This window comes from Idiotropiscis lumnitzeri, chromosome 11 (assembly GCF_059441095.1).
Source record: "Idiotropiscis lumnitzeri isolate Australia: NSW breed Sydney's pygmy pipehorse chromosome 11, RoL_Ilum_1.0, whole genome shotgun sequence".
Lineage (NCBI taxonomy): Eukaryota > Metazoa > Chordata > Actinopteri > Syngnathiformes > Syngnathidae > Idiotropiscis > Idiotropiscis lumnitzeri.
Window position 1 is genome coordinate 14,055,879 of NC_142401.1, and position 24,172 is coordinate 14,080,050.

General features: G+C 40.5%; 2 protein-coding genes and 1 long non-coding RNA gene across 3 annotated transcripts in view; 2 read left to right on the plus strand and 1 right to left on the minus strand.

Moving 5' to 3' along the window:
- The window catches only part of r3hdm2 (R3H domain containing 2), a 45,450-nt gene extending 36,701 nt beyond the window's left edge, over positions 1-8,749 (minus strand). The window contains exons 1-2 of the mRNA XM_088308817.1: positions 8,401-8,749; positions 7,955-8,037 (exon numbers count right to left, since the gene is read on the minus strand). The gene's annotated coding sequence lies outside the window, so the exon portion shown is untranslated. The remainder of the gene's footprint in view (positions 1-7,954; positions 8,038-8,400) is intronic.
- Positions 8,750-10,626: 1,877 nt separating this feature from the next.
- Positions 10,627-13,438, plus strand: LOC148327609 (uncharacterized). Its single transcript, XR_015845733.1, has 4 exons — positions 10,627-11,553; positions 12,044-12,086; positions 12,157-12,272; positions 12,578-13,438. It is a non-coding gene; the product is annotated as an uncharacterized LOC148327609 (long non-coding RNA).
- Positions 13,439-16,040: 2,602 nt separating this feature from the next.
- Positions 16,041-20,639, plus strand: LOC148327610 (inhibin beta B chain). The gene is made up of 2 exons (XM_088310093.1): positions 16,041-16,571; positions 18,161-20,639. The coding sequence occupies exons 1-2, from the start codon at positions 16,226-16,228 to the stop codon at positions 18,925-18,927; spliced, it is 1,113 nt and encodes a 370-aa protein (XP_088166219.1). The 5' UTR covers positions 16,041-16,225; the 3' UTR covers positions 18,928-20,639.
- The last annotated feature ends 3,533 nt before the right edge of the window (positions 20,640-24,172 follow it).

The window sequence follows — 24,172 nt, forward strand, 5'->3', positions numbered from 1 at the left end:
ACGTGCCCTGTTCTAATGCTGAGAGGCGGCTCTTCTTTTTCTCTCAATGGAACTCACACATGCACCAGGATATAAACCCTCGCTGGCTAGTTCTTTCTCGCTCTCATGCCATCATGTGCAGCGTTCGCAACGCTGCCGTCCGTCTCTTGCAAACCCTCCTCCCTTTCGTGTGGATTCGAGCTCTCTCTCTTCCTCCCTCCCTCGCACATCTTGTTCGCTCTCTGGGCTACAATATAATTGCAGTGACAGCCGAGCGAAGGGCTCGCGAGCACCCCAGCTGTTTTAAAAGGCGACATGAATCGGTCACCAAGGTTTCTTGGATGTGGAATATTTCCACCCCCCAATTATTAAAGTATAACTAGTCACGACTGATCAATCCCCATTCACACCGCATGTAAAAGGACATTCTGAGGTTGTATCCGAGGCGTTTCACAATGCCAAGACAGGGATGTGAAATTGAACTCCAGATTCTCAGTTTTGCGCTGACAGCAATTAAGTGTATTTTACACACCATCTAGTTAACTGACGGAGGGAAGCCATGTTGTGAAAATGTACATTTGTGGAGTTCTCTCACTTCACTGGGTTTGTCATAAAAGGATTGAATTATGGCATTACTGTGTAAAGAGGCTGATGATTGGTGGGAACTTCTCTTGCAGGGTATGAAGAGCTGACAGCTGATAGCAAAACACAGCAATGCTGTGACGGTCAAAAGAAAATATACAAAGAATATAAAAGGAAAGATAACGGGCAAAAATTAATGAAAGAAAAAAAACTCATTAGCTAAGAAAGTCTTAATCCCTCAAGACGACATATTTGCATGTTCTCCCTGCAGCCTCAGTGAATACGAGAGGACGTCAAAAGTTCAGCATCAAAGCAAGTATCTGCAGAGAGCCGAGGATAAGACAGATGTCGAGGGATGTCTGCTTGTTGCCACGCTTGACTAACGTGGAACTGGGATTCATTTGGGATACGAGTACATCAAGCACCGGCTTTGATTTACCAAGGAAATATGCAACTGAAATGATTATGAAAACATGTTAGCAGTTAACAAAACCATTAAACGGTCGTCATATGCTACAAATAAAAAACAATACACTCAAACCTAATGCCCCCTGATGTCTTTATCAATTCATCAATAGTCACACATTAGGTCAATTGTGTGAAATTGACCGTCGAACTGTGTCTCAGAAAACAACAACATGATGTCTTCAAAGAGCTCAGCGGAGGCAACACACCCTGGCAGCATTATTCCGAATACAACATTGAAGGAGCTCAAAACGTTCAGACTTTCCGAGCACGCTTAAAAGAAGAATCAACATGTGGGCCACTTATAGGCTATTCTTTGTCTCTCAGGTGCGAGCACACCATGACAGGTTAGTTAAGTAGGAGATAATGGCTTTGCCAATGATTAATTTCACCTATGGAGTGGTCGGGTTCATCACTGTTTTGCAAGATTTCAATCACACATTGCCTTCCAACTATAGCCATTCATCTTGTACAAGATTTTGTTGGAACAGTAAAATCTATCATTTCCAAGTGCAGTCTTTCAACACAACAAAAAGTCAACAGTCAAAAACACATTTGAAATGGAAGTTAGACATGCTAGCCATATCTATATCTTTGACTTAACTACAACAAGCTAGGCTTGCATATTTGATCACTGTCCTCACAGGAAATCTCGGGTCGGCCACATGACCAGGGATAAAGTGGACAGCACTAATGCCGTCTAATGCTTCGCTAGAATGAGCAGAGCCATGTCTTTTGCATCCAAGCTCTTCAAGTCTTTCGTGGGACAGCAGAAGAAAGAGGTGATAGGCTTAGAAAGGAAAATGGATAAAGAGGAGAGGCACTAAGTGAGGATCAGTGGCCAAAGATATCACAGATAAACGATTCGGCGCTATGAACACCTTCACCGGACAGGTAGCGGTGGTGTCGACATGGAAAAACTTGAAAAAAAATGTACATACAGTATGTTAAGCGACCTATTCTGGATGTAATTTTGCATTCATTGAAACCATGTAAACTTATGAAGTAAGAGTCATCATGCACTTGAGTCCATCTGTCTGTGCTGTTTGACAAGAAGCAGCAGTGTATGGACTGAAGATGGAGACGGCAACATTAGCTTCTTTCATAAGACACTAGAAAATTAGCTGCCATTTGCTTGTCACTTGCGATCAAAATATGTTACGTGTCGAATGTAAGGTTTCACATTCTGAGTAGGTGATTTCCTCACGTTACGACGCACTGGACCTGCAACGTTTCGACTTCATGACGGCCGGGCTTCGTCCGACATTTTGGGTTCACATTGAACGCAAATGAGCCCCCGATCGGATTCTTTTGCCCGTATGCGACTTGTATCAGTTTTAATGACATGCTAATTTTTTTTCAAAGCCGACTTGGGCCACTATCATATGTGGACCTCGATTGGATACGTACGGGATTTCTGGAATGGAACCACAGCCGAAGGGCCAGGTAGCATGTATCTGTCATTGACGTCATACGGAGCCCAAAATGCAAATGCATTTTCTTAAAAAAAAAAAACGCGGTCATCTGCATTCACGGAGGACTAAAGAAAACTTGTTTACTGTTCAGAGGCTGAAATACTGAGGATTTGGACAACCATGACAAGGTCTCAAAAGGATGAATCAATTCTTGAAAATTATGATTGATTAAATTGCAAAACATATAATCTAGTAATTGTTGCACCACAATACAAAAATATCTCATTCTTTTACCTTGTGAAAAAAAAAATCTATTTTTTTTTCTTTTTACGTTGTGTTGAGACAGAGGCTATTAATGGTCTTTGCCAAGTGTTGCTATATTTTTTTTTCATGACTGTATTTTTGGTTTTATATATGTCGTATGTTGTATCTGCTGTGCAGGACCGCCCTCCCAAATGAGACGTTGCATCTCAAGGGGTTTATCCCAAGTAAAATAAAGAATTTTGGTCATCTGTCCCCCATAGCACTTGACACAAGTTGACAGTTCCCGCCACTTTTTACAACACCTTTAACAATTTAAGACCAGAGTTACTATTATCCTTGAAGCCAATCTTTTTTGCATTACAACTACTGATCATTATTTCTGTCTTGGATGAGTGTGAATGAAACACTAACCAAAGCGAACACAGCTGCAAAGTCAGCTGGACTATGCACGTGTTCGGTGTGAGGTGGCATGTTAACATTCAGTCCAAATGTATACAAGTAGTGACAACTGTAATTCCTTCTCTTTGACAACTAAAAACTTTTGATGCCATTTTCATCTTGAAAAGTCGTTGCACAACTGAATAAACACAAGCCCAGGTTATCACCCGTTTAATGACAGCTTAGTTTTCAGTCAGATGCCGTCCCTCTCGCTTGTAACATATTGACAGCGGAAACTGTTATGACATCTGACCTTTCCACGGGAAATGCTTAAAGTGCTCCCTTGCATAAGGTCCATTAAGGGTTCCCTTCTGTTATTGAAAGAAAAACCCGGAATGATCGCCAAAAATTAACCAATGAAGCCTTATTTTTTCCATAGTCTAACAGAATTATATTAAAAAACTAACATAACAAATATAACCCCTCAATATTTTATTGCACAACCTTTGGCGGAATCACTTGCAATTCCCAAAAAATTCAGTAACTCTCAAATAGACTTTTAGCACGTGTCAACATGTATTTGAGACCCGACAAGTATTGTGGCCCACTGTTCATTAAGTGCTGCAACCATCTCAGGTTTGAAGGTTGTCTTCTCCTGAATACATTTTTCATCCTCATTTTCTTTCACAGATCTCCAATAACATCAAGACACTTCAGAACAGGCTCCTGTTTTTTTAAGATGTGTGTTTGTCATCCTTTTGGAAGACCCATGATGTGCAACTCGGAGCTAGCTTTTTGACACTGCAACGCACTTCACTCCAGAATGCCTTGACTTCCTTGAATTTTTTTTAAACACCCAGAGCCAGCACAAGTTCAAGAGAGACACCTTGTGCCGGATTTAACAAAGCAAGCCCAGAACGGAACTGAGTTCGCTGTTTGCTACACTGTAGTGGGTAAAGTGTTCTTTTTGTTGTACAGAAAAAAAGCTGAACTGTTGCGACCCTTTTGTTAAAAAAATGAAAAAACCCACAATCAGTGAAATTACTTAAACTGATGAGACTGGAATTATCAGAAATACATGTGCTAACTATTTCCATTTGATTGTTTTCCATTTATGTTTTTCATATATATATATATTTACTGAAATTTGACAGCGCGAGCATGGGTTAATATCTTGCGTACAAATTCGAGTTACGTCGCGGCCGTGGGAACAAAAGTTCAGCGTAAACCGAGGACCCCTTGTAAATTCAACTCGCAATGACTTCTGGTGAGATATGAACAAATCAGTGATCGAACAGCATCCAAGACCACCGCACTGTGTTCGGCCTCAGAGGTTCCACTGCCTCATGCATATGCATTCTAACCCTCCAAGCTTTGCAGCAACGCCTGTGAAGTCAGCCAGGCAATGATTTAAAGCCGTCACCTACCCTCCAACTTGATCAATAATTGACTTCAAAGCAAACTACGGAGGACACGAGTGGAAACATCGGTTTTGGGGGGTGCGGGGGTGAAAACAAACAGAGCTGAAAGATGAGAAGGAAGGAGTAAAGATGGAGACAGAATGAGAGGAGAGGGGAGAGGGATGGGAGCAGCAGCAGCAGCAGCAGCAGCAACACCACGCATGGTGCTCTGGCAGCAATCTATAAATAGCTCTTCAAATCTCACTAGAAAAAGCCACTCTTCTTCCACTGCTGCTGCAAACAAGACATTCAAAGACATAAGCAGATATGGATAGCACGCCGATGAATAAACCTGCGGACTGCATCCCGGTGGGTCAGAGCTGCCCATTTCAATGACATCACCTCTGTAAAACGCACATTTTTAAAAATGCTTTCATGTCAGCCTTCTCGGCTTGTATTAATAATTGATAGTGGGAGTGGAATAGAGCCGAGCTAAGCACACATAACATAATGCGCAGTATGGTAATAAAAGGCAGAAAAACATAAATATCAGACAATTATGGTTCAAGTGACAATTAAGATTCGTTGCTTGGGTGGCACAATTGGGAAATATATCATGGCAGCGAATATATTATACAAAAATAAATAAATAAATAAAAGACATTCAATCAGTTATAGTTGTATTATTTTATCGTATTTACATTGCAAAACTCCCGCAACAAATAAAATTATGTGAAGTAGTGGCTAGATTTTTACAGTATTATATTATTTACAGGATGTGTTTTAAAGCTTTATGACCCTCCACACACTCTTATAAACCTTTTCCATACACTTGTAAAGACTTCATTTTAGTGTTAGGTCCATTGAATAGTTTTAGAATACCAATCATCCCATCCATAAATTGAATAATCACAAGTTTTTACATAATACGCTTGTGACATGCTTATTTTTTCACGTTATTCAGGAACGCATAGAAAGTGCACTGCCAACTGGGTCTCTACTTATCCATCTGATCACAATTTATTCTAACTAGCAGTGATAGATTAGAAAAAATTAGCTAACGTTTACTTTACTGTTGACATTGACAAGCAGTTGTGTATGACAATTTTGCTTTGCTTTTGCAATAGAATATTGATCATCTTTTTTTATTTATTTTAATTAATGAGTTTTAATTAATATTTTATTTTATTTTTATTTAAAGTGTGAGATGTCTGTCTTTTATGCATCCTTTCCTCCTGGTTCATGCTTAATTCTACTTGAATCCACAGCAACATCAGAACCTGGCGAACCATGATCACCGCAAAATCTCAGAATATCGAACTTATTTAAAAACAAAAAAACAGAGTGAGACAGCAAAATGAGTCTGCAATGAGGCGAAGGATGACTGTAATTCCAGATTGGAACGGGTTGTTTCATGTGTTCCGAGAACGCAGCCACATTTGACATGAGTCGCTTAACATGCATGGGGACAAAATAAATCATCTTCAGGCATTAAATTGGAAATGGTCATTGGATCTGCAGTCTCAACCCAGCTTTGCTTAGACAGCATACAGTGGAACTTGAAAGTCGAACGGTATAAAGCATGTGAACTTTAAAGTTCAGTTCAGGGTTAGGATAATATACAGTATATTACTGTATATGTCATGCAAATTTTGGACATTGAACTGTCAATGCATGAATTCAGTCTGCCTCATTAGACTTCATTTCAGGCAGCATTAAAGATACGAGTGTTTTGCCTCAAGTGATCTCCCCATCATTATGGTCATTGACAATCACCAGTAGTCATGCGGGCGACCGAGCAGAAGTGTTGCTTCTGATGGGTCGGATTTTACTTCCCGTTTCAGTGTACAATCGCGTTGGCAATTGTTTAGATTGTGGGATGACCTATTCAACATATATCGAGCCTCCATGGAAGATTTTGCTCAGAACCCACCCCCAAAAAAATCAGAAGTCAAGCAACGTCATGGAATGGATCTTGTTTGACTTTTAAGCATTACGCATGCTGTTGCGTTCTTAACACCACAGAGCAGATGTTCGAGTCACAGCTCGAGGGGTCTGCGCGATGATCCTGCTATGTGTGACATCGAGCACCTCTTCATCTATTTACAGCTGGGGTGTCAATAATGTGATGTCGCTAGTCACCGTTTAACAAGCACTTTTTCATTTTGAAATGAAACAAAGCAAATGACTAAACTTGACACGGGACGGTGGACACTTTCAGATTGAAATTCAAAGCAAGGCGGATTGATTTTTAAGTGTTACACTCCCTTTTTGCAGGGATTAGGGAACACAGGCTTGCCTCAAATAATGGTCACCGCACACACACTTTTGAAAAAATAATGGCCTTTATTAATATTTAAATCCTAAATATAACCCAACCTATCATCCCAAATACTTCAATATCCTCTCAAACTCATTTTACACTATTGCCCTTAAAGATGTGATTTTTGCGAATTTCTGAGCAAAAACTCATTTGAAACTGTTAGAATCATCAACAGATCAAAAAGTATAGTAAAACATTATAACTTATTTTTCATGTCATAGCTGCCATCTTTGAAGAATTTTCTAAAAGAAAAAAATATGAAATATGCACTTTTGAAAAATCTTCAAAAATCCTAACAAATGAATTGGCAAATTAGCAATTGATTACTAAAGTACAAGACCTGCAACAGGTATAGTGCTCACACTGCTATTCTCACAAAAAAAATCTCAATTTGTGCTATTTAAATTGAGCTTTTAGGACAGGTGACCCTGTTTGAAACATCACAGTACTTTATTTCACGTAATTTAAGGGTTGAACTGAAACTTGTCTGTTTCAGAAACTTGTCATTGGGGGGGAAGTTGTCAGAGTAGAACATGAAACAAAAAGGCTTGAGGAGATATGTTGAGGAATAAAAAAGTAATACTCTTCTACTCTAGTTTGAAGGTGTTTTTTTTAGGATAATTTTCTCTAGGCAATATCAGATAAAACCCAAAAGGGCCATTTGTTCCAGAACCCATCATCGGATTTTGTAAATTCTGTTTAAGTAGCAATTCTGAAGAGAGTCAGCAATTTGACTATCATTTTTAAGAAAGCGTGTCACATTTTTTCAGGAGGAGGTAACAGGTGGTAATAAGCAAGTTAGTCTTTTGATAAATAGTTGCACTCTTTCAGAAGTAACCTATGTGAGTTTGAAAATGGTGACTCAGTGGGGGTTCACGCTATTAGTATTTTACAATTGCGTTGGATGCCATCAACAACATTAGACTATATAATTCTCTGTGCTTGCTTCTTGGATACCCATTACATCGTGTTGTCACAGGAACGCAGGCTTTCAGCTCTTCGAAGTACCACCACCTCCTCAATTTAAGCCATTCCAACGGAGATTTTTGCCAACATACAGTCATCTCGCACCAGGCAGAAAGGCAACTTTAGAGATGGCTCCTTGCATTCAGTGTCTGAACTTAAGTCATTAGAGGCGTTCGCCTTACCTATCTTTTGCTGGGCCGAATACAGGAGGATCCGCGTTGACGAATCCTTCCCCCCGTATCCGTCTCTCTCTTACAAGTTGGGGCTGTAGGAAAGCAGATGGTTGGTGTAGTCAGAACCAGGACCGGTTGAGATATTAGCCACACAAGACCAGAAGCTAACAATAGCTAGCACACACGGCATAAGCTCCTCGCCTCCTCCTCCCCCGGCGCATATAATTAGCTACACTCACACACGCGCACAAGCGCACACACACAGCACCTAGCTAACGTTAGCCTGCTAACTAGCCTTTTCTCCATACCAAGCAAATAGATCGAGTCGCTCATCATGCACATTAGCAACCCAAGCTATAACACGCGTTTTCAGCAAACCACTTGTCAGCCCCCCACCTCGAAACGGGAAGGTGCTAGCTTGGTGTCATTCGTCTCGCTGCCCGTATGTGACTTACCAGTGGCTAATGCTAGCCGCTCGGTAAGTGGTGGAGGTGGCGGTGGTGGTGGTGGTGAAGGATCACTGCGACCCCCGGACTGTCAAAATAGCGCCTCGTGAGGCTACACGACAAGCTCGCAGTGGTGACTCAAGAGCGAGTCATTTTCAGAAGCCGACAGCAACAGGCCGAAACGACAAAAGGTCCAAATGAATCGAAAGTAAAGAAAAAAAAGAAAAGAAACCCGATTTCCCCCCGCCGTCTCAGCTCCGGCTTGTGAGTGTGTGTGTGTGTGTGTGTATACACTGTGTGTCGGCGTCACTTTTTCGTCCACCCCCGACCGTCTTCAATTGCCCCTGCCTGCAGCCCGTAGATCAGGGTTGGACTACATGTGGGTGGAGCTAAACGTTTGACTCCGGAAGTGGTCGAAACATTATTTGCAGAGAGAACAGAGGGTCGAACAGGCTCGGAAGACGGTTCCAGTGTGTTCAGGGGCCATGAAATTGAGGAGCCGACTTTGGTTCTTAGTGACTGTTGAAAAAATGTCCTCCACATACAGATGAGTGGAATAGTACTACAAATCCCCAGCAGAGGGCGCACTCTCTTGATGGTTGAAGTGAAGTTAGTAGCAAAGGTATTAGAACAGAAATTATGAAATTAACTTCAAGTGAGTAAAATTTCATATTTTGTGCCATAACCCTTACATGCAACAACTGCATCAAGCCTGCGAACCATTGACTTCACCACCCTGTTGCATTCTTCAGTTGAAATGCTTTTCCACATATTTTTCGACAGCCTTTTTTGTTGCATGATGAACCTTTTCCTGATTAGTTTGGATGCATTTTTTCCATAAATCTCAGGACAAAATGCTTTTGTACACTTCAGAATTCATTTAGCTGCTTCCATCACGAGCTACATCGTTTATAAAGACGAGTGAGAAGCAACCAGGCAAGCGCAAGTTTTGACATTTCCTCCAACATGCTTCAAAGATGAGCTTGTGAGGTTTGGATCATAATCAAGTCCTTTCTGGCTCCATACTTTGGCCTTTCCATCACTTTGGTAGAAGTTAATCTCCAGAAGTTCCATCCATTCCAATACTTTTGTGGCGGTTGGCAATGATGTCACTGACTGTTGTCTTTGGGTGTTTCATCACAGCTCTCGTAATGTTTCTGTCAGCAACTACTGTTGATACACTTGGCCGACGTGTTTGATGCCTGTTGTGCAATACACCAGTTGTTTCTTTCTTTTCAGGACATTAGAAATCTTTGTATAGGTTCTGTCGAATGCTTGTGCAATACATGTGATTGATTGCCCCTCTTCTCTCAGCTTCAAAATTTCTGCCCCCCCTCATAGACAGTTATATTTTCTCAATGCTTGCTTGACAGCAAATCCAGTTTTCACAGATGAAACCCAAAGGAAAAAAACAAGCACTATCGAATGTAACCAATCTAAACGCCCATCCATTCAATCAAAAGGTGCTCTGTCCTGAGTTATCTCAACACATCTAGATGTAGATACCATGAAATAAAAGCTGGAATTCTGAACTTTTGCCTCATCTTCCTGTTTTGATCTGTCTCCGGTATAAAACAAGCGCCATCTCTCTGTTTTTCTGTCTCTCCTTGCCCAGTTTGCAAGACACTGCCGTCTAATGCTCCATTTGTAAAGCTGCAGATCAAGAAAGTTGACATTAACATGCTCATACTGATAATCAGTTGTATGCTTGTCATTATTATTTTGTCATTGGCTGTATTTTATGGTTTCATAATCTCAGTTTTGCCGCATCTGAACCACACAGTGACAATAATCTTTTTATTCTTATTTGTTTTTTTTTTTATTTCTAATTTTTCTCACTCTTTCTGTACATTTTGTTACAGTTGTGGTTGATTTTGTGGTCTATAAGCAATCTTGAGTTAAGCATCTCATAAAAGCCATGCAAGTCTGTGTACACCCGGACCTTTAGGCACTGTGAAAATGCGAGTAGCTCATTAAATCAGAAATACATGCTTTGATCACTTCGCCGAAACTTGGAAAACCGTTTGAAATTGCTCCTCTATGATGTCTTTTTAGCAGAGAGCTGCAGTGTAAAACAAGGTGCTATAAGTATCTCCCCGTCTCAAAAGGGTTGATGACCCCTGATTTAGAATCAGAAGGATTTGAATGTAGCCTCCGTTCACAATTCCCTGCCCCTCATCGAGCCAGAAGACGTGCAAAGTCCAAACAAGACAAAGTCAGACATGGTTCCCTACACTCTAAAAAAGGATTGGTTAAAAAAACTACCAATCTATTTGGTTAAGCTTATTTTGGTTAGATTAACCAATAGATTGGGCGGTCAATGACCAATCCGGTTGTTTATAAGAATACCAAATACATTGGTTATCCAAACAACCAATGAATTTGGTTACAGAAAGGACACTTCACTAGCCCAACTGTTTTGCTACATAGTGTGTAGTGTGCGTCAGACCTACTGAACGAGTATATATTAATTTACAATTTATTTATGTTAATTTAAATTATATTATCTCTATGAATCAACAAGAAATATTGGTACCATTTATGTCATTAATTTAGACATAAATAGTCTGGCGTTGCATTTCACAAACCACGTTGTCTCTCATCGCAAACTTCCATTTTGACTTTTGGATCGAGACGCTACAGGAGTGGGGATTAGAAAACTACGTGGAAAGATTCAAGGGTAAGTATGGAGACTGTTTTTAATGGTTGTACTTCAGCTTGTATTCCCGGGGCTCTCCAAATGGCATGCGCTCCGAGATAAACATCAGACAAGTGTTTAATACTGTTTAATTTACGTATGTATAGCATTTGAAATTAATTACATCTGAGCAGTCTAAACCCTTATTTCAAATGTCCCAAATGTTAACCAGTGTTTGAATCGCTTTAGACAATAGTGTTTGCATGGGTAAAATGTTAGAAATGTGTTTGGCCACCATTGGAAGCTGGCGCTGTTTCGTCCCGTTTGCACCAAAGGAAGTGAAGAAGACGGAAGGCGGGAGCAGACGAAAGCAGGCTTTAGGCGGTTACTTGCTGTATATGGCGTCGGGGGGGGGCGGTCAGTGTAGAAAGAAGAGTAACTGTTAACATCCGCACGGTATTACATGCCTAGTCCTGAACACAACCTGTAACGGCGAGTCCCTGAAATGTAATTGTATTCTCACGGTAAGTCTTTGTTGTCACTCTCATGCTAGAGCTCTTCGGAGAACGTTTGCTGCGCTGGTTTTGAAAATGTGAAAACGCCCGCCATTAAACGACGGTAATGGCTTTTCCAATGTTTTTCGTCAACTGAGCAATTTTTACTTTCGTGAGAACGGTCAGGAAATAAAACATATAAGGCTTTTGTCGTATACTGCCAAGAAATTGTATTCAAATAAAGCTAGTACACCCGCGATATCAATGTATTAGAAGTGCGTGTGGTTATCAACAACGTTGAAGCCCACAACATTAACTTAGCATATTGGCAATGTCGACGTGTTCAAGCTGCTTGTTTTGGAGGAGGACTGACACCTGCTTCATAAGATAACCTGCGCTGATTTGTGTTCAAGCATTCCCCTCTCTTCCAAACCAGTAAACCTGGGGGAAACACTGAATGATATAAGTTTGTAGTGTGTATATGCACTGCCGAGAAAATAATACATTTGTTTATTTCTAGGTATTAGTGCTTGGTGTGTGATGCTTGAATCTCAATTAAAAAGGTATAGTATCAAAAGCATAATGTCATGTATAAGGACTGTGTGATAATATATTAGTTTTGTTCTTTTTCAGAGGAAGAAATTGACAAGGAGAGTTTTTCATGTCTTGCTGATGATCTGGTGAAAGACATGTTTCCCAAAGTGGTTCCACGGGCCAAGTTCATCCAAAAACTACAATACTTTCTGAAGGTGAGGCATTAATTTTGGACAGTACATGTATAGAGTTGGTGTGAAGCATGGTTTACATTTGTTTTAAGTGCCATAAAGAAATCTTTCAGGTTTCACATTTTAACAATGACAATGAGGTCTATTTGTGTTACCAAGATGCATGCATGCACACATTCCGGAAGTAAAGTTCAAATTGCAAACATTTGTTAAATGCTGACCGAGGTAACGAAATGTTTTTTCAATTATTGTTTTAGTTATTTTGTTAGTTTTCATTAACTAAAATAACTGTCTGTACAATAAACTGTATTTTTCTATTCTCATTCCAGCCTGGAAACAGACCCCCTTGCCTGTCAAAGGGAATGGATAGAGGAATGTGCGAAGAGAGGGGTCACATGCCAGCCCAAGTGGTTGCCTCTGGGACCACAGTCTTGGCAGCAAATATTTTCTACGTCCTTTTATGACGACTAGTTTACCAGTTGGACTCTCTTGTCAAAATTGGATATGATGTGGAATACCCAACAGAAGCTGCTGATGTGTGGATGTTTCTTCAGAGGTGCGTGTGTATGGCATTGCCATACCCTCTGATGTCTTAACTCCAAGGACTCAAGAACTAATTATCAAAACAAAATACAATACAGCTTTATTTATATAGCGCATTTTTCAACAGCTGGAGCTGTAAAAAAAAGCGCTTTTGATGTGGTGTAATATTAATTTGTGGGAAATTAGCACACAAATTAAAAGATATAAACACATACAATAGATACCAGAAGAACAACGACAGTCTCATGTCGAGTCGAAAACTAAAGAATAAAAATTTGTCTTGAAATGTGTTTTAAAAGTGGACAGAGAGGGGGCTCACCTAGCATTTAATGGAAGCTCATTCCATAGGGAAGGACTGGCAATTGTAACTTGTGTTTTGTTATCACTGCATTAACTGTTCCAAATGCTATTTACTAAATATTTTGTATACTGTTATGTATTGTATTATGTATGCATTGTAATATATAGTGTATTGTTTTTTAAATTAAACTGAACTGCATTGGTGCTTTAACCTTGCTCATTATTTTATTCCAGATAACAGTGTTAAATTCCAAGCCTGCAGTACCAATCAATAATGGTACCATTTTAACCAATTAAAATAGTCATTATGAACCAATATAGATGGTTCCAGTCCAACCAATTTATATTGGTTGCTTGTGCACAAATTAACCAATATCTTGGTCAAAAGGACTGACGTGTATTGGTTGGAACCTACAACCAATAAACATTGGTTAAAAACGCTATCTATTCTCAATTGGTTGTTTTAACCAAAAGATCAGTCGGACACATAACTACCAACTAGATTGGTCAATTTTAACCATTTTTTTGGTTAATCTCACCAATCCTTTTTTAGAGTGTAGGTTGCTAAAATGATTGACTTGTAATGGAGTGTTGCTGTAACGATAAATGCGAATGATTTGAAACTTACATTTTTGGGGAATGTACAAACAATCGAAATCCAAAAAGAGATAATGAACTTTTTGCGTTGGTTCTGATTCGTTCCAGCTGGCTGTGATCCTCTAACCTCTGAAAGGCAGTTTCAGTGTGCAACATGCGAAGAAAAGTGCAAGGCAAGAATGTGAACCTCACCCCTCTGATACATTAAAGCAGTGGTCTTCAATCCTGTACCTCAAGGTACTGCCTGTTTTGCAACACACTGGTTCAGATGAACAGGATCTGCAAATGTTGCTGATGTTGTTATCTGATGGACAGGACAGCGGCCCTCGAAGAACAGGATTGACGACCCCTGCGTTAAAGAAAGGGTGCTAGCTGGTAAGCGAGCAGCTCAGGCCTTTAGCCGTTTTAAAAACTGCTAGCAAGATTTCTGCTAGTATTTAGCTCTCATTTCACTTTGGACCGTAGGTGTCTTGTCATGTTCACCTCACTCCTCTTACTTTATTGTTCCTCGTCAAAATTGACTGAAAGAGTTGAAAATGTTTAAGTTCAGCACAATTACCAGTATGTGTGTATCCTTCTGGAATCATTCCAAATGTATTTTAGATTCCATCATCTGGCAGTATATGCTTTGCACAATGAGAAAGTTTGGTCACCCGTTGCCAATTCAAGATGCAGGATATATTTGGCATTTAGATTTAATTGCTGCTTGAAAGGAAATCACTTTGTCGCAGAAACAGCCACTAATTACAATAGGCCATGTTACAGTGTTTACATTAAAGGACCTGTCAACAAAAGCTGAAAGGCAAACTGTAAATGATTTGCAAAAATCAAAGCATACATGAGACATGAAAATAGTATTTTTTGTTTTAATGATGTCATTCCAACGATGACATGACTATAGTGCCATATGCATCAACGTTGGCAAATCTATGCCATTTTATTTGCCTTGATTTGTCCAAGAGAAAATACGTTCCGTTTTTTTTTCTTTTTTTTTTTTAACCAACGTTTTAGGACCCTTTAGACAGGCCATCCACTGTTTGCAGAGAGCAGTGCCTGAAATGTTGCATCGCATTCACGTCATGAAAAATGACGGGAGTCACCGAAAGTATTTATCAAATACCTTCTACTATGCATGATTTCTTGGGAAAAGGGAATATCCTCATTGAGTTGTCTTCTGTCCTCCAAAGCCGTGTCTCTCTCTGCGCCCTCTTGTGATATGTATAAGAATCACTGAATCCAATTCCTGGACAGTATTCTTAAGTACAGACCAGTTGCATTTAACTTGTAAGTACAGTACAACACTTTTTGGGGAATAGAAACTCTTCCTCGTTTTATGATGAACACTTACTCCTACTGCACTACTGTATGTTTATGTTGGGCATGTTGGTGAGATTTGCGAGGCAAGACTTTCTTGAGGCAGTACTTGATGTAAAAAGTTTGAAAGCCACTGCTTGAACGGCTCATTTAATGTAGACTGCATGTTTCTTGCTACGGGTAAGCTTTTACACGTATGGTAACTTCCCCCCAGTTGTCTTGAAAAGCTACTTTGTATATGTGTGCGTGTCACGCTTTAACAAATGTGAAACGTTTGCATTAAAAAGGGACCTTCCCTGCCTGACTTCTGTCGAACCAAAAGAATGTAGTTGCATAGATTCTCCACACATCGGCAGTCATGCACTACACAACTGTCCTAACCAACTCTTGTATCGGGCACGAATATTTGAAACCATATCATACGTCTCACTTTTAAACCAAACATTTATCAAACACATATTTTTTATTCATTAGAATATTCACCATAGATATATTGTGATAATATAATATGCTAAAATGTGCATTTTTAGCGTTGGCAATGCATGCGAACGCATACAGAAAGCTTCCACATGCAGATATGGTAATTTATTTCGTTTTGTACAAATTGTAACTACTTGTATTGAATTATTATCGTAACAGTACAACAGGTGAATATTACACCAACGTCGTGGCTACATGTGGACAAAACGCATATGAATAAATAGTATTTAATGTTGCCATTTATGATTGGAGCTACATGACGTACACCTGACATTTTGCCGTGTTGGAACTAGGTAAAAGGGCACCCATCAATTCAACTTTGGCCGACTGAGGTGATGTCACGTTTTCTGCGCATTTAAGTGCGGCCGCTCTTTTCACCCCACGTGTGAGGGGCCACTCTTGCACTGTGTACTTTTCTAAAAGTGGACCCACACGCTCTCATTTGTCCCTGTATGTTCTCGGTCATTGCCAATCAGTCATCCACCTTGTATTGCCCACATGTCTGCATGCGAGTACGTGCTGCGTCTGCAGATGCGCTGCGAATGATTTGAATGCCCCGGTGCGCTCATTGGTGCGTCCCTCCAACGTGTCACCACTTTTGGGGGATTACCCCACAGCAGATATCTTCACCACCAGGACACCGAGCCATCACTCAACTCCTGCTGCAGACCAGGACCTCCTCTACAGAAGCCTTTTTTTCTTTTTGCTATTCGTTTTAACGCACGTGTTGATTTGACAGTCAAATGGCGCAGTCTTCCTCATTGCGTGCGTTTCTCTTTTTGGCCACGTTGCTGTGGGAGGTTCTTTGGGTAAGCGGTAGCCCCTCGGGTTGCGCGTCCTGCGGCCCCCGGTCCCTGGGGGGAGACGCGGAGGAGAGGCTGATGGTGGAGATCGCCAAGCAGCAACTTTTGGACAAGCTGCATCTGAAAGAGAGACCCAAGATCTCTCAGACGGTGCCCCGGGCGGCGCTGCTCACTGCGCTGCGCAAATTGCACTCGGGGCGCGTCAAGCAGGACGGTACCCTCGAACTAGACAACAATGTGCCATCCAAAGACCAAGGCTATGAAATAGTCAGCTTTGCCGATATAAGTAAGTGTACTAAATGGCCTTTATGTACAATTTATAAAATAACTTTTAAGTGGTGCATGGTCTGACACGTGCCATTGGGCAAAAAGGACGAATCAGGATGGATTCTTTGTTCCTGCGTGTCTGTTCAGGTTGTGAGGAAATTGGGTGAAAGTGCAGGAAAAATTGTCTCACCACTTTTCAAGTAATCGGTGTAATAATAGTAGCCTATCAGCATTTCATTGGCGAGTTTCTGGTAACGCTGCAGGTCTATTCCACAAGAGTAACTATTAAATATGACTTATTTAGCTATTTAACTAAAGGTCTTTTGCATATAGATGAAAGTAAGCATGGGGTGTATTTGATAAATTGATGGATGGATTAATCTACAAACAGATGGGTTGAAGACATAGATGGATGGATGCATGGATAAATGGACGGATAGACAGCCGGTAGGTGGATACTCCGAGATACTTGATGAATGGCAGATATGTAATTATAAGGATCACAGCTAGATGGAAAGACAGAAAAACCGAGAGGCAGGTGGATGACCGAAGGCTAGACAGATAGCGAGAAGCCATCAACAAGACAGTTATAAGGAAGCATAGACCGATAGATGAACGGAAAACCTGAAAGATGGATGGTATTCCAGATGAAATAGATAACAGATGTATACAGACGGACAAAGAGATGGATTGATGGATGAATTGACAGTAAGAAAGCTATAAGGTATCATGGTAGAATAGTGGTTCTTAAACTGTGGTATGAGTGCCATTAGTGGTACTGTACATGCATGGGCTCATTCCAGTGATTTGCAACAATCACTGAATTAAATGTTAAAGATGTGCATCGTTATATGGTATCTAATATTGTGTGTAGCTTAAACTTTTTTTTTTAATCCAGTACATTATATTTTTAATTACTGTGAGTTGTATTAAACTTAAATATGTCTGTATTTGTATTTGATAATCGTGTTACAAACATTTAGTTAAAAATTTTATAACGTAATGATACAATAGCTTGAAATAATATTAAATACAGTTTGTAGGACTTAAACCTCTCCCTGCTTTTTATAAAAAATTGGGCCACCTGTGCTCTTTCATTTTAATGTTGGTCATTAATATGCTACTTGGAGAGCCAAGTATTTTGTGAGGTGGCACTTAGTGTACAAAGTTTCAGAACCACTGTTGTAGATGAAGCAGCTAAACAGATGGACATAATGATAGTCAGACATTAAAGATGGACAGCCAGATTTATGGATGAGTGGAGAGATAGAAAACTTTACAGGATCAGAGATAGAACAGAAGGACAAATTAACGGACAACAAGAAGGCATCGTAGACAGATAAACCGATGACTGGACAGACAAACAGACAGATCTTTGGATGGATGGGCAAAAGGATGGGCGGACAGACAGACTCCTTGAGGGCATTACAGATGGGCAGAAAGATGGATGAATGGCCAAACAGGATGCGGTACGGATATCGATAGACAATGAGAAGGCAACATTGACAGATACATTTTATGGATAAATGGATAGATTAGTCAGCCGTGGATACACACGCTCATTGTGGTTCACTGACATTTCCTTACTTTGCTCTGTTTGACCCACAGATGAGAGTGGACACGAGGATGAAGCAAATCTCAGCCTTACCTTCCAGATCCTGCAAGAACATGGGCGCAGCATCCAGGTGCTGCAGTCCTCCCTTTGGATCTACGTCCGCTCCTCCAAGTTGCCCTCGCAAGTGCCGGCTCAAGTCTTCCTCACCGCAGGCAGTGGAACGTCAAACCGGACCTTGGTGATAGAAAAGATGCTGGAGGTCCAAGATAGTAACTGGCACACTTTCCCCATCAGCCGCACCCTCCAGGCCTTCCTGGACGGCGGCCAGAAGCGACTCTCTCTGGAGGTCAGCTGCGACAAAGACGGGAGAAATCTCTGCTCTCTGGAAAACTCTCTCAACAACCCGTATCAGCCCTTCCTGGTGGCTCAGGTGCGTCTCCGCGACGACCCGGCCAAACACTTGCTCAGAAAGCGCGCCTTGCGGTGCGGCAACGACGTCACCGTGTGCTGCAAGAAAGACTTGTACATCAAGTTTAAGGACATCCAGTGGCACGACTGGATCATCGCTCCTGAGGGCTACCACATGAACTACTGCGTGGGGCAGTGCCCCCAGCATCTGGCCGGATCTCCCGGTATCGCCTCGTCCTTCCATGCCACCGTCTTGAGCCAGCTGAAGGTCAACGGTATCAACACGGCTGCGTCTTCGTGTTGCGTCCCCACAGAGCGCCAGCCTCTGTCCATGGTATACTTCAACTCTCAGCACAGTATTATCAAAACCGACGTGCCTGACATGATCGTGGAGTCCTGTGGATGCACATAATAAGAGTTTGTAACAATGAACAGATTTGTTTTTATGCAGAAGTCCTAGAGTATTATTGTATGTGAAGTACGGCTGGCCACAAAAGGCTTGCCAGTGGCTTCAGAATGAGACGCATTTATAGGCAAAGGAATATTGGCTAATAGAATAAATATCATTTTCCAAGTGGAAAGTTGACAAATTACAGGCACCTATGCAACGAAATGCAGTAGGAACGACACTGAAGAGATTCTTTTACCACCATTACAACTAGTGCACGACCAATATGGATTTTTTTTTTTACGCTATGCTCATTCCGATATTTGGAAATCGTCCAATTAATTAAAAACAAAAAAAAACAAACTCATTTTGGGGTCTCTAACTCTAAAAATGTGGATTACAGGCAAAACGGTCAATACAGACAATACTTGGTCCTAAAGTAGCTATTTTTTTAACTTAATAACAGCGAATATTCTGCAAAAATTGTATGATTTCTTTGGGAGCGTCATCATCTTTGTCTTATATATGTATTAATATGTTAAAAGAAATCCAACAAAAAAACAACAACAATAACAACCAAATGACCGACCGACTTTGTGTTCCGTTTTGATTATGTGGTCTTTGAGAAATTTTAGTGCATCTTGTTGAGACAGACATGATCACCCAATTTTGTGACAACAAGGTATTGGGGGCGAATTATTTCCCAAATTTTCCAGGGGGTACGACTTGAGTGAACTTTGGGGCACTGTGGGGGAACACCCCCTTCCTTCTCCCCCAAAAAGTTTACTCAGCATCTCCACTGTATTGTTGTCACAAGCGGTCTTTTCAGATGGACAACATGGTCAGCATTATAAACCCAAGGTCATGATTTGGCAAACATTGGGACATGATTGCCTCAGTGGTCGGGTAATGTGAAGGTCTGCGCGGCGGGTGGGTCAAATGAGCATGTGCTGTTGTACGTTGGCGCGTATAATTGTCAAGGTCCAAAGTTTACTGGTGTGATGTATAATTAGAATGTTTCCAGCAAAACGCAGCCTGTTAATCATTCCACCGGGGACTTGACATCATCCCAATTGCACAACAGGCGCTCAACTACCCGTGTCTCGCATTTATGGTACATTAAACATGCCAATAACCACACCAATAAGCATAAAATGGATCAAAAAAGCCAAAATATACCAGGATTTGTTTTTGTTGGAAACGTTTTTGTTTACACCATGCTCATATTGTAGACTAAAAACCTGTATAATGGTTAGTCGTTCAAATATTATCTTTTAATTCATCCACAGTCAATAGGACATACATCTGTTGCCTCCAAAGCTGCACTTGAATTGTTGTTTTGCTGTTTAATACAGAAGGTTTTTTTGTGTTGTTATTATTAATAATGTTATTATTAGCATCTTGTTGCCATCATACCATAATAAGCACTTTAACACCCCGAGACGATTGTGCTCGAAAACTAAGTACAGTATAACCAAACTGAGGAATAGTTTACTTCACAAGATAAAGAAGCCCACAGAAAACAAATGTCAATCAGTTTATTTTCTCAGGTTTTATTTCTATGAAAATAGGTGGCTTTTGTCTGTAGTGGCATGACTGTAATTGTGTTTTTATTTTTTTATACAGGATATTATATTTTATTGAATGATTCATTGTCAGATTTTTTTAAATTAAAGCATTGCAGTTTCAATGTACTGTATGAATCTATTTTGGAATAAAAGAAATTAACAAATGCATCCGTGCTGTTTTTCTATTATATTGCATTTTAAATAATCCGTCCATCCATTATCCAATCCGCTTCTCCTCATGAGGGGTGCAGGCCTGCTGGAGCCTATCCCAGCTGTTGTCGGGGTGGGCAGGGTATACCCTGAGCTGGTTGCCAGTCAATCGCGGGGCACACATAGACAAACAACCACTCGTGCTCACACTCACACCTAGGGACAATTTAGAGTGTCCACTCAAACTGCCATGCATGTTTTTGAAATGTGGGAGGAAATTGGAGTACCCGGAGAAAACCCACACAGGCACAGGGAGGACATGCAAACTCCACACAAGAAAGCTGGTACCAGAATAAAATCCTGCACCGCCGCACTGTGAAGAAAACGTGCTTACCAGTTTCCCCCGTGCAGTCTCTATTTTAAATTAATACATGATCTTAAAATTTCATAAGCCTAATAACATAATTGCGTTCTTGCGAAAAACTGTGATTTTTCGATTTGTCTGTGTAGCTGGTCAATCATCCAGGTCATGGTAATCTGCAAGGGTTGAAATGAGACAACTAAACTCTTCTTGACAGTTGAATTCATTGTGGGTTTTTTTCTAGTTTCCAAAAACATTTGAAAATGACTGGAAATCATGCTATCATACTAAATGATATTACTTTATGAATAATGATCCAATTTCTGCATTGTCTGAATTTGGGTTGCGGGTGAGCTGTTGAGAGAAGCGGAATGCACTTTGGGTGAGGATTAGAATCGTTTTAGGTAGTTCATTAGTTATTATTTCATTTTAACTTGATTTTTAGATTCCGTTCGCTTTAATTTGCTTCTAGAGCAGGTTTGTTAGTTTTATTATTTTTGTATTTTTCAAAAATGCTTTATTTTATTAGAATTAGTTTTAGTTTTTTTTTTTTTTTAAATGAGTATTTGTCAAGTATACGACTAAAAGAAAAAGTTCACTAAGTATTATGTAATAAAGTAAAGTAAACTTAATGGATGGAAGATTTTTATGCCCCCTTGACCTAAGAGACAGACGCCCCGCCGACGGACTATGATCGAAAATCTTTGTCAGCCCAGGGCTGTGGGGGGAAATGTGGATGCCCCTCCCCACCAGGTAGATGCCCAGGCGGCCGCCTCGTTAAAATCACCCTCTGCATGCCCCTGTTGTGACCAAAAGAGCAATTTTCGCTGGCATGCTACCTGCCATGTCCACGTCTGTAAGGCAAAGGGTGTGTTTGCTCATACAAACAGTGGAAGTGCCTTTATCGACTGTCTGTGTTTGGTGTGTCAACAGTTGTCACATTCCCTTGGCATGCACATATTTTCATTTCGCTATGAGGGTAAATGATCTCTTCATGTGAGCCAACTCAGGATAAATTACGACATCCAGGGCATGAGTGCTTTGTCTCATGGTTCTGCACCCCAGGTCAAGAGCCATATTAGAATCTAAACATATATTTTTGCAGCTCGAAGCATATACTATTATTAGCCATTGACACGGCCCGTGTTGTTTGTCTGCAATGCATGGCTTACTTTGTAAAATGGATTTCAAGGCAGGAGAAGAAAACAAAAAAATGAATTAAAATTCCTCATATCCTTGTTTTCCACAATTCGCACAGCATTCAGAATAATTTTTTTGTGTTCCATTTCCAGCTATGTGGAAAGATCAGCTTTGTAGCAATTGCACTTCTTTTGATTCTGGGCGGTCCGAGCTTGAATGGTGCCCTGTGCAAGACCCCGCTTTGGCGCCCCTGCTGGAAATGCTGCTGTATGCATCTGCATATATCACACATGCAAGAAACGGCCACGGTCGACGAGGGGGATGCAAGGCCACTGGCCAACCAGAAATTATGAAAATTTTCAACTTTTTCCTTTATCACCTGGTTGTTTTATAAAACAAATAAAGCTGTATTTAGAAATATTGCTTTGCCTATCTTCGCTTAAAATGAAAGGTCAGTTTTATCATGGTAAATTAATTGGAATTGTAAAGAATTAAGAGGCTATTGCGTCATTGTGCTTTTTAGATGTAATTTGAATGAATGGACCACTCATTGTAGCAAGCAAAATGGCTTCGGTTGTCTGACAATTGATCACTCTGATTGGCTGTTAGCGAGCAAATCAGTGCATGAGTTTGAAAGAGCGAAATGTCACTGCAAAGAAAATGGCAGTATCAAATCAGTTAAACTCAGCAAAATGTTGCTTTTTACTTAGATTTGTTCCTACTTGATTATGAGTGTGATTGGCATTGTTCTGCATTAGTGGAAATTTTATTTCACGGAACCCTGACTGTGGATGGTATGATGACAGACGCACACATGGCCACCCCTCACTGAAGTGTTATTTCACCCTGGCCACCCCACTGAAAAATTCCTGGCTACACTCCTGCTACTGAAAAGACGTTTGATAGAAAATGGATGGATGGAATTTAGATCTTGATTTAGAGAGGTGCTTTTAAAACCAATGACTTGGAAAATCTCCCTCCTTGTCTTTTCTATCGCATTTGACCTCAGTAAAGGCAACGGTAAACTGGAAAATATCCCAGTTAACTTTGATCAAGAGGAGGTGGGGTGAGGTGCAACCGTTCAAAGGATTAAAAAAAAAAAAAAAAAAAAAACACTTGTCAAAAGTTGGCGGCTCATGGAGGGGTCAGCCAACAGAATTGGCGTTTTACCATCTAAATGGACTCTAATCAGTGTGTATGTTTGAATATCTCTTTTCTTTGGTAAAAGGTTATTGTTGTAATCATTTGCAGACCTCCAAGACAAAATGAAGAAATGCTGTCGGCCAACTGGACTATGACACTGTAATATGGTCACAACTTTAAAATTGAACATTCATGGTGATTGCAATTTGGGGAAAAATACCAAATCTATAATATATCTAATCGATACGTTTGGTTTCTCACAACATGTAAAAAGTCCGATACATATTCAAGGTTGATCTCATTATATGTAAAGCTGTTGACATTTCATCTGTTGAAATTAAAGATCTGACTATTACAGATAATTTCTGTGTGCTCTTTGAACAACAAATAATCCCAAAAATTCATATAACCACTGTGTCTGTTTAAAAAAAACAAAAATTCTCAAATAGCGCCAGAGCTCCTCTCAACAAATTAATTGGATGGATGGATGGATAGATAGATAGATAGATTGTTAGATAGATCGGTAGATATCATTGGCACCACCAATGGAAAGCAGATAACTGACCTACTCTGGGAAAAACTAAAAGTCTACTGACTCACTGATATACTGACACACTGACCCACTGTTGGCCACTAAAACCCTAATCCTTCACTCCACGCAATCCCACAAAATCTCCTTTGTGGAGGCTTAATAAGGTGTGACTTTGGCCTCATCCACTTGCAGCGTCATGGCAGGCTAACCTAGGAAGACCCGGTTCCCATGCACCTTTCTCTCGGCCGGTCAACAGTGAACCGCACCAACATAATGCAAGCTGATTGGATTAGTTCAAGGTTGAACTGTCAACAAAAATGAGAAGAAATCTTTGGGAGCCTGTAATAGTAGTAGTGGAGGCCAGTGAATGGCCAG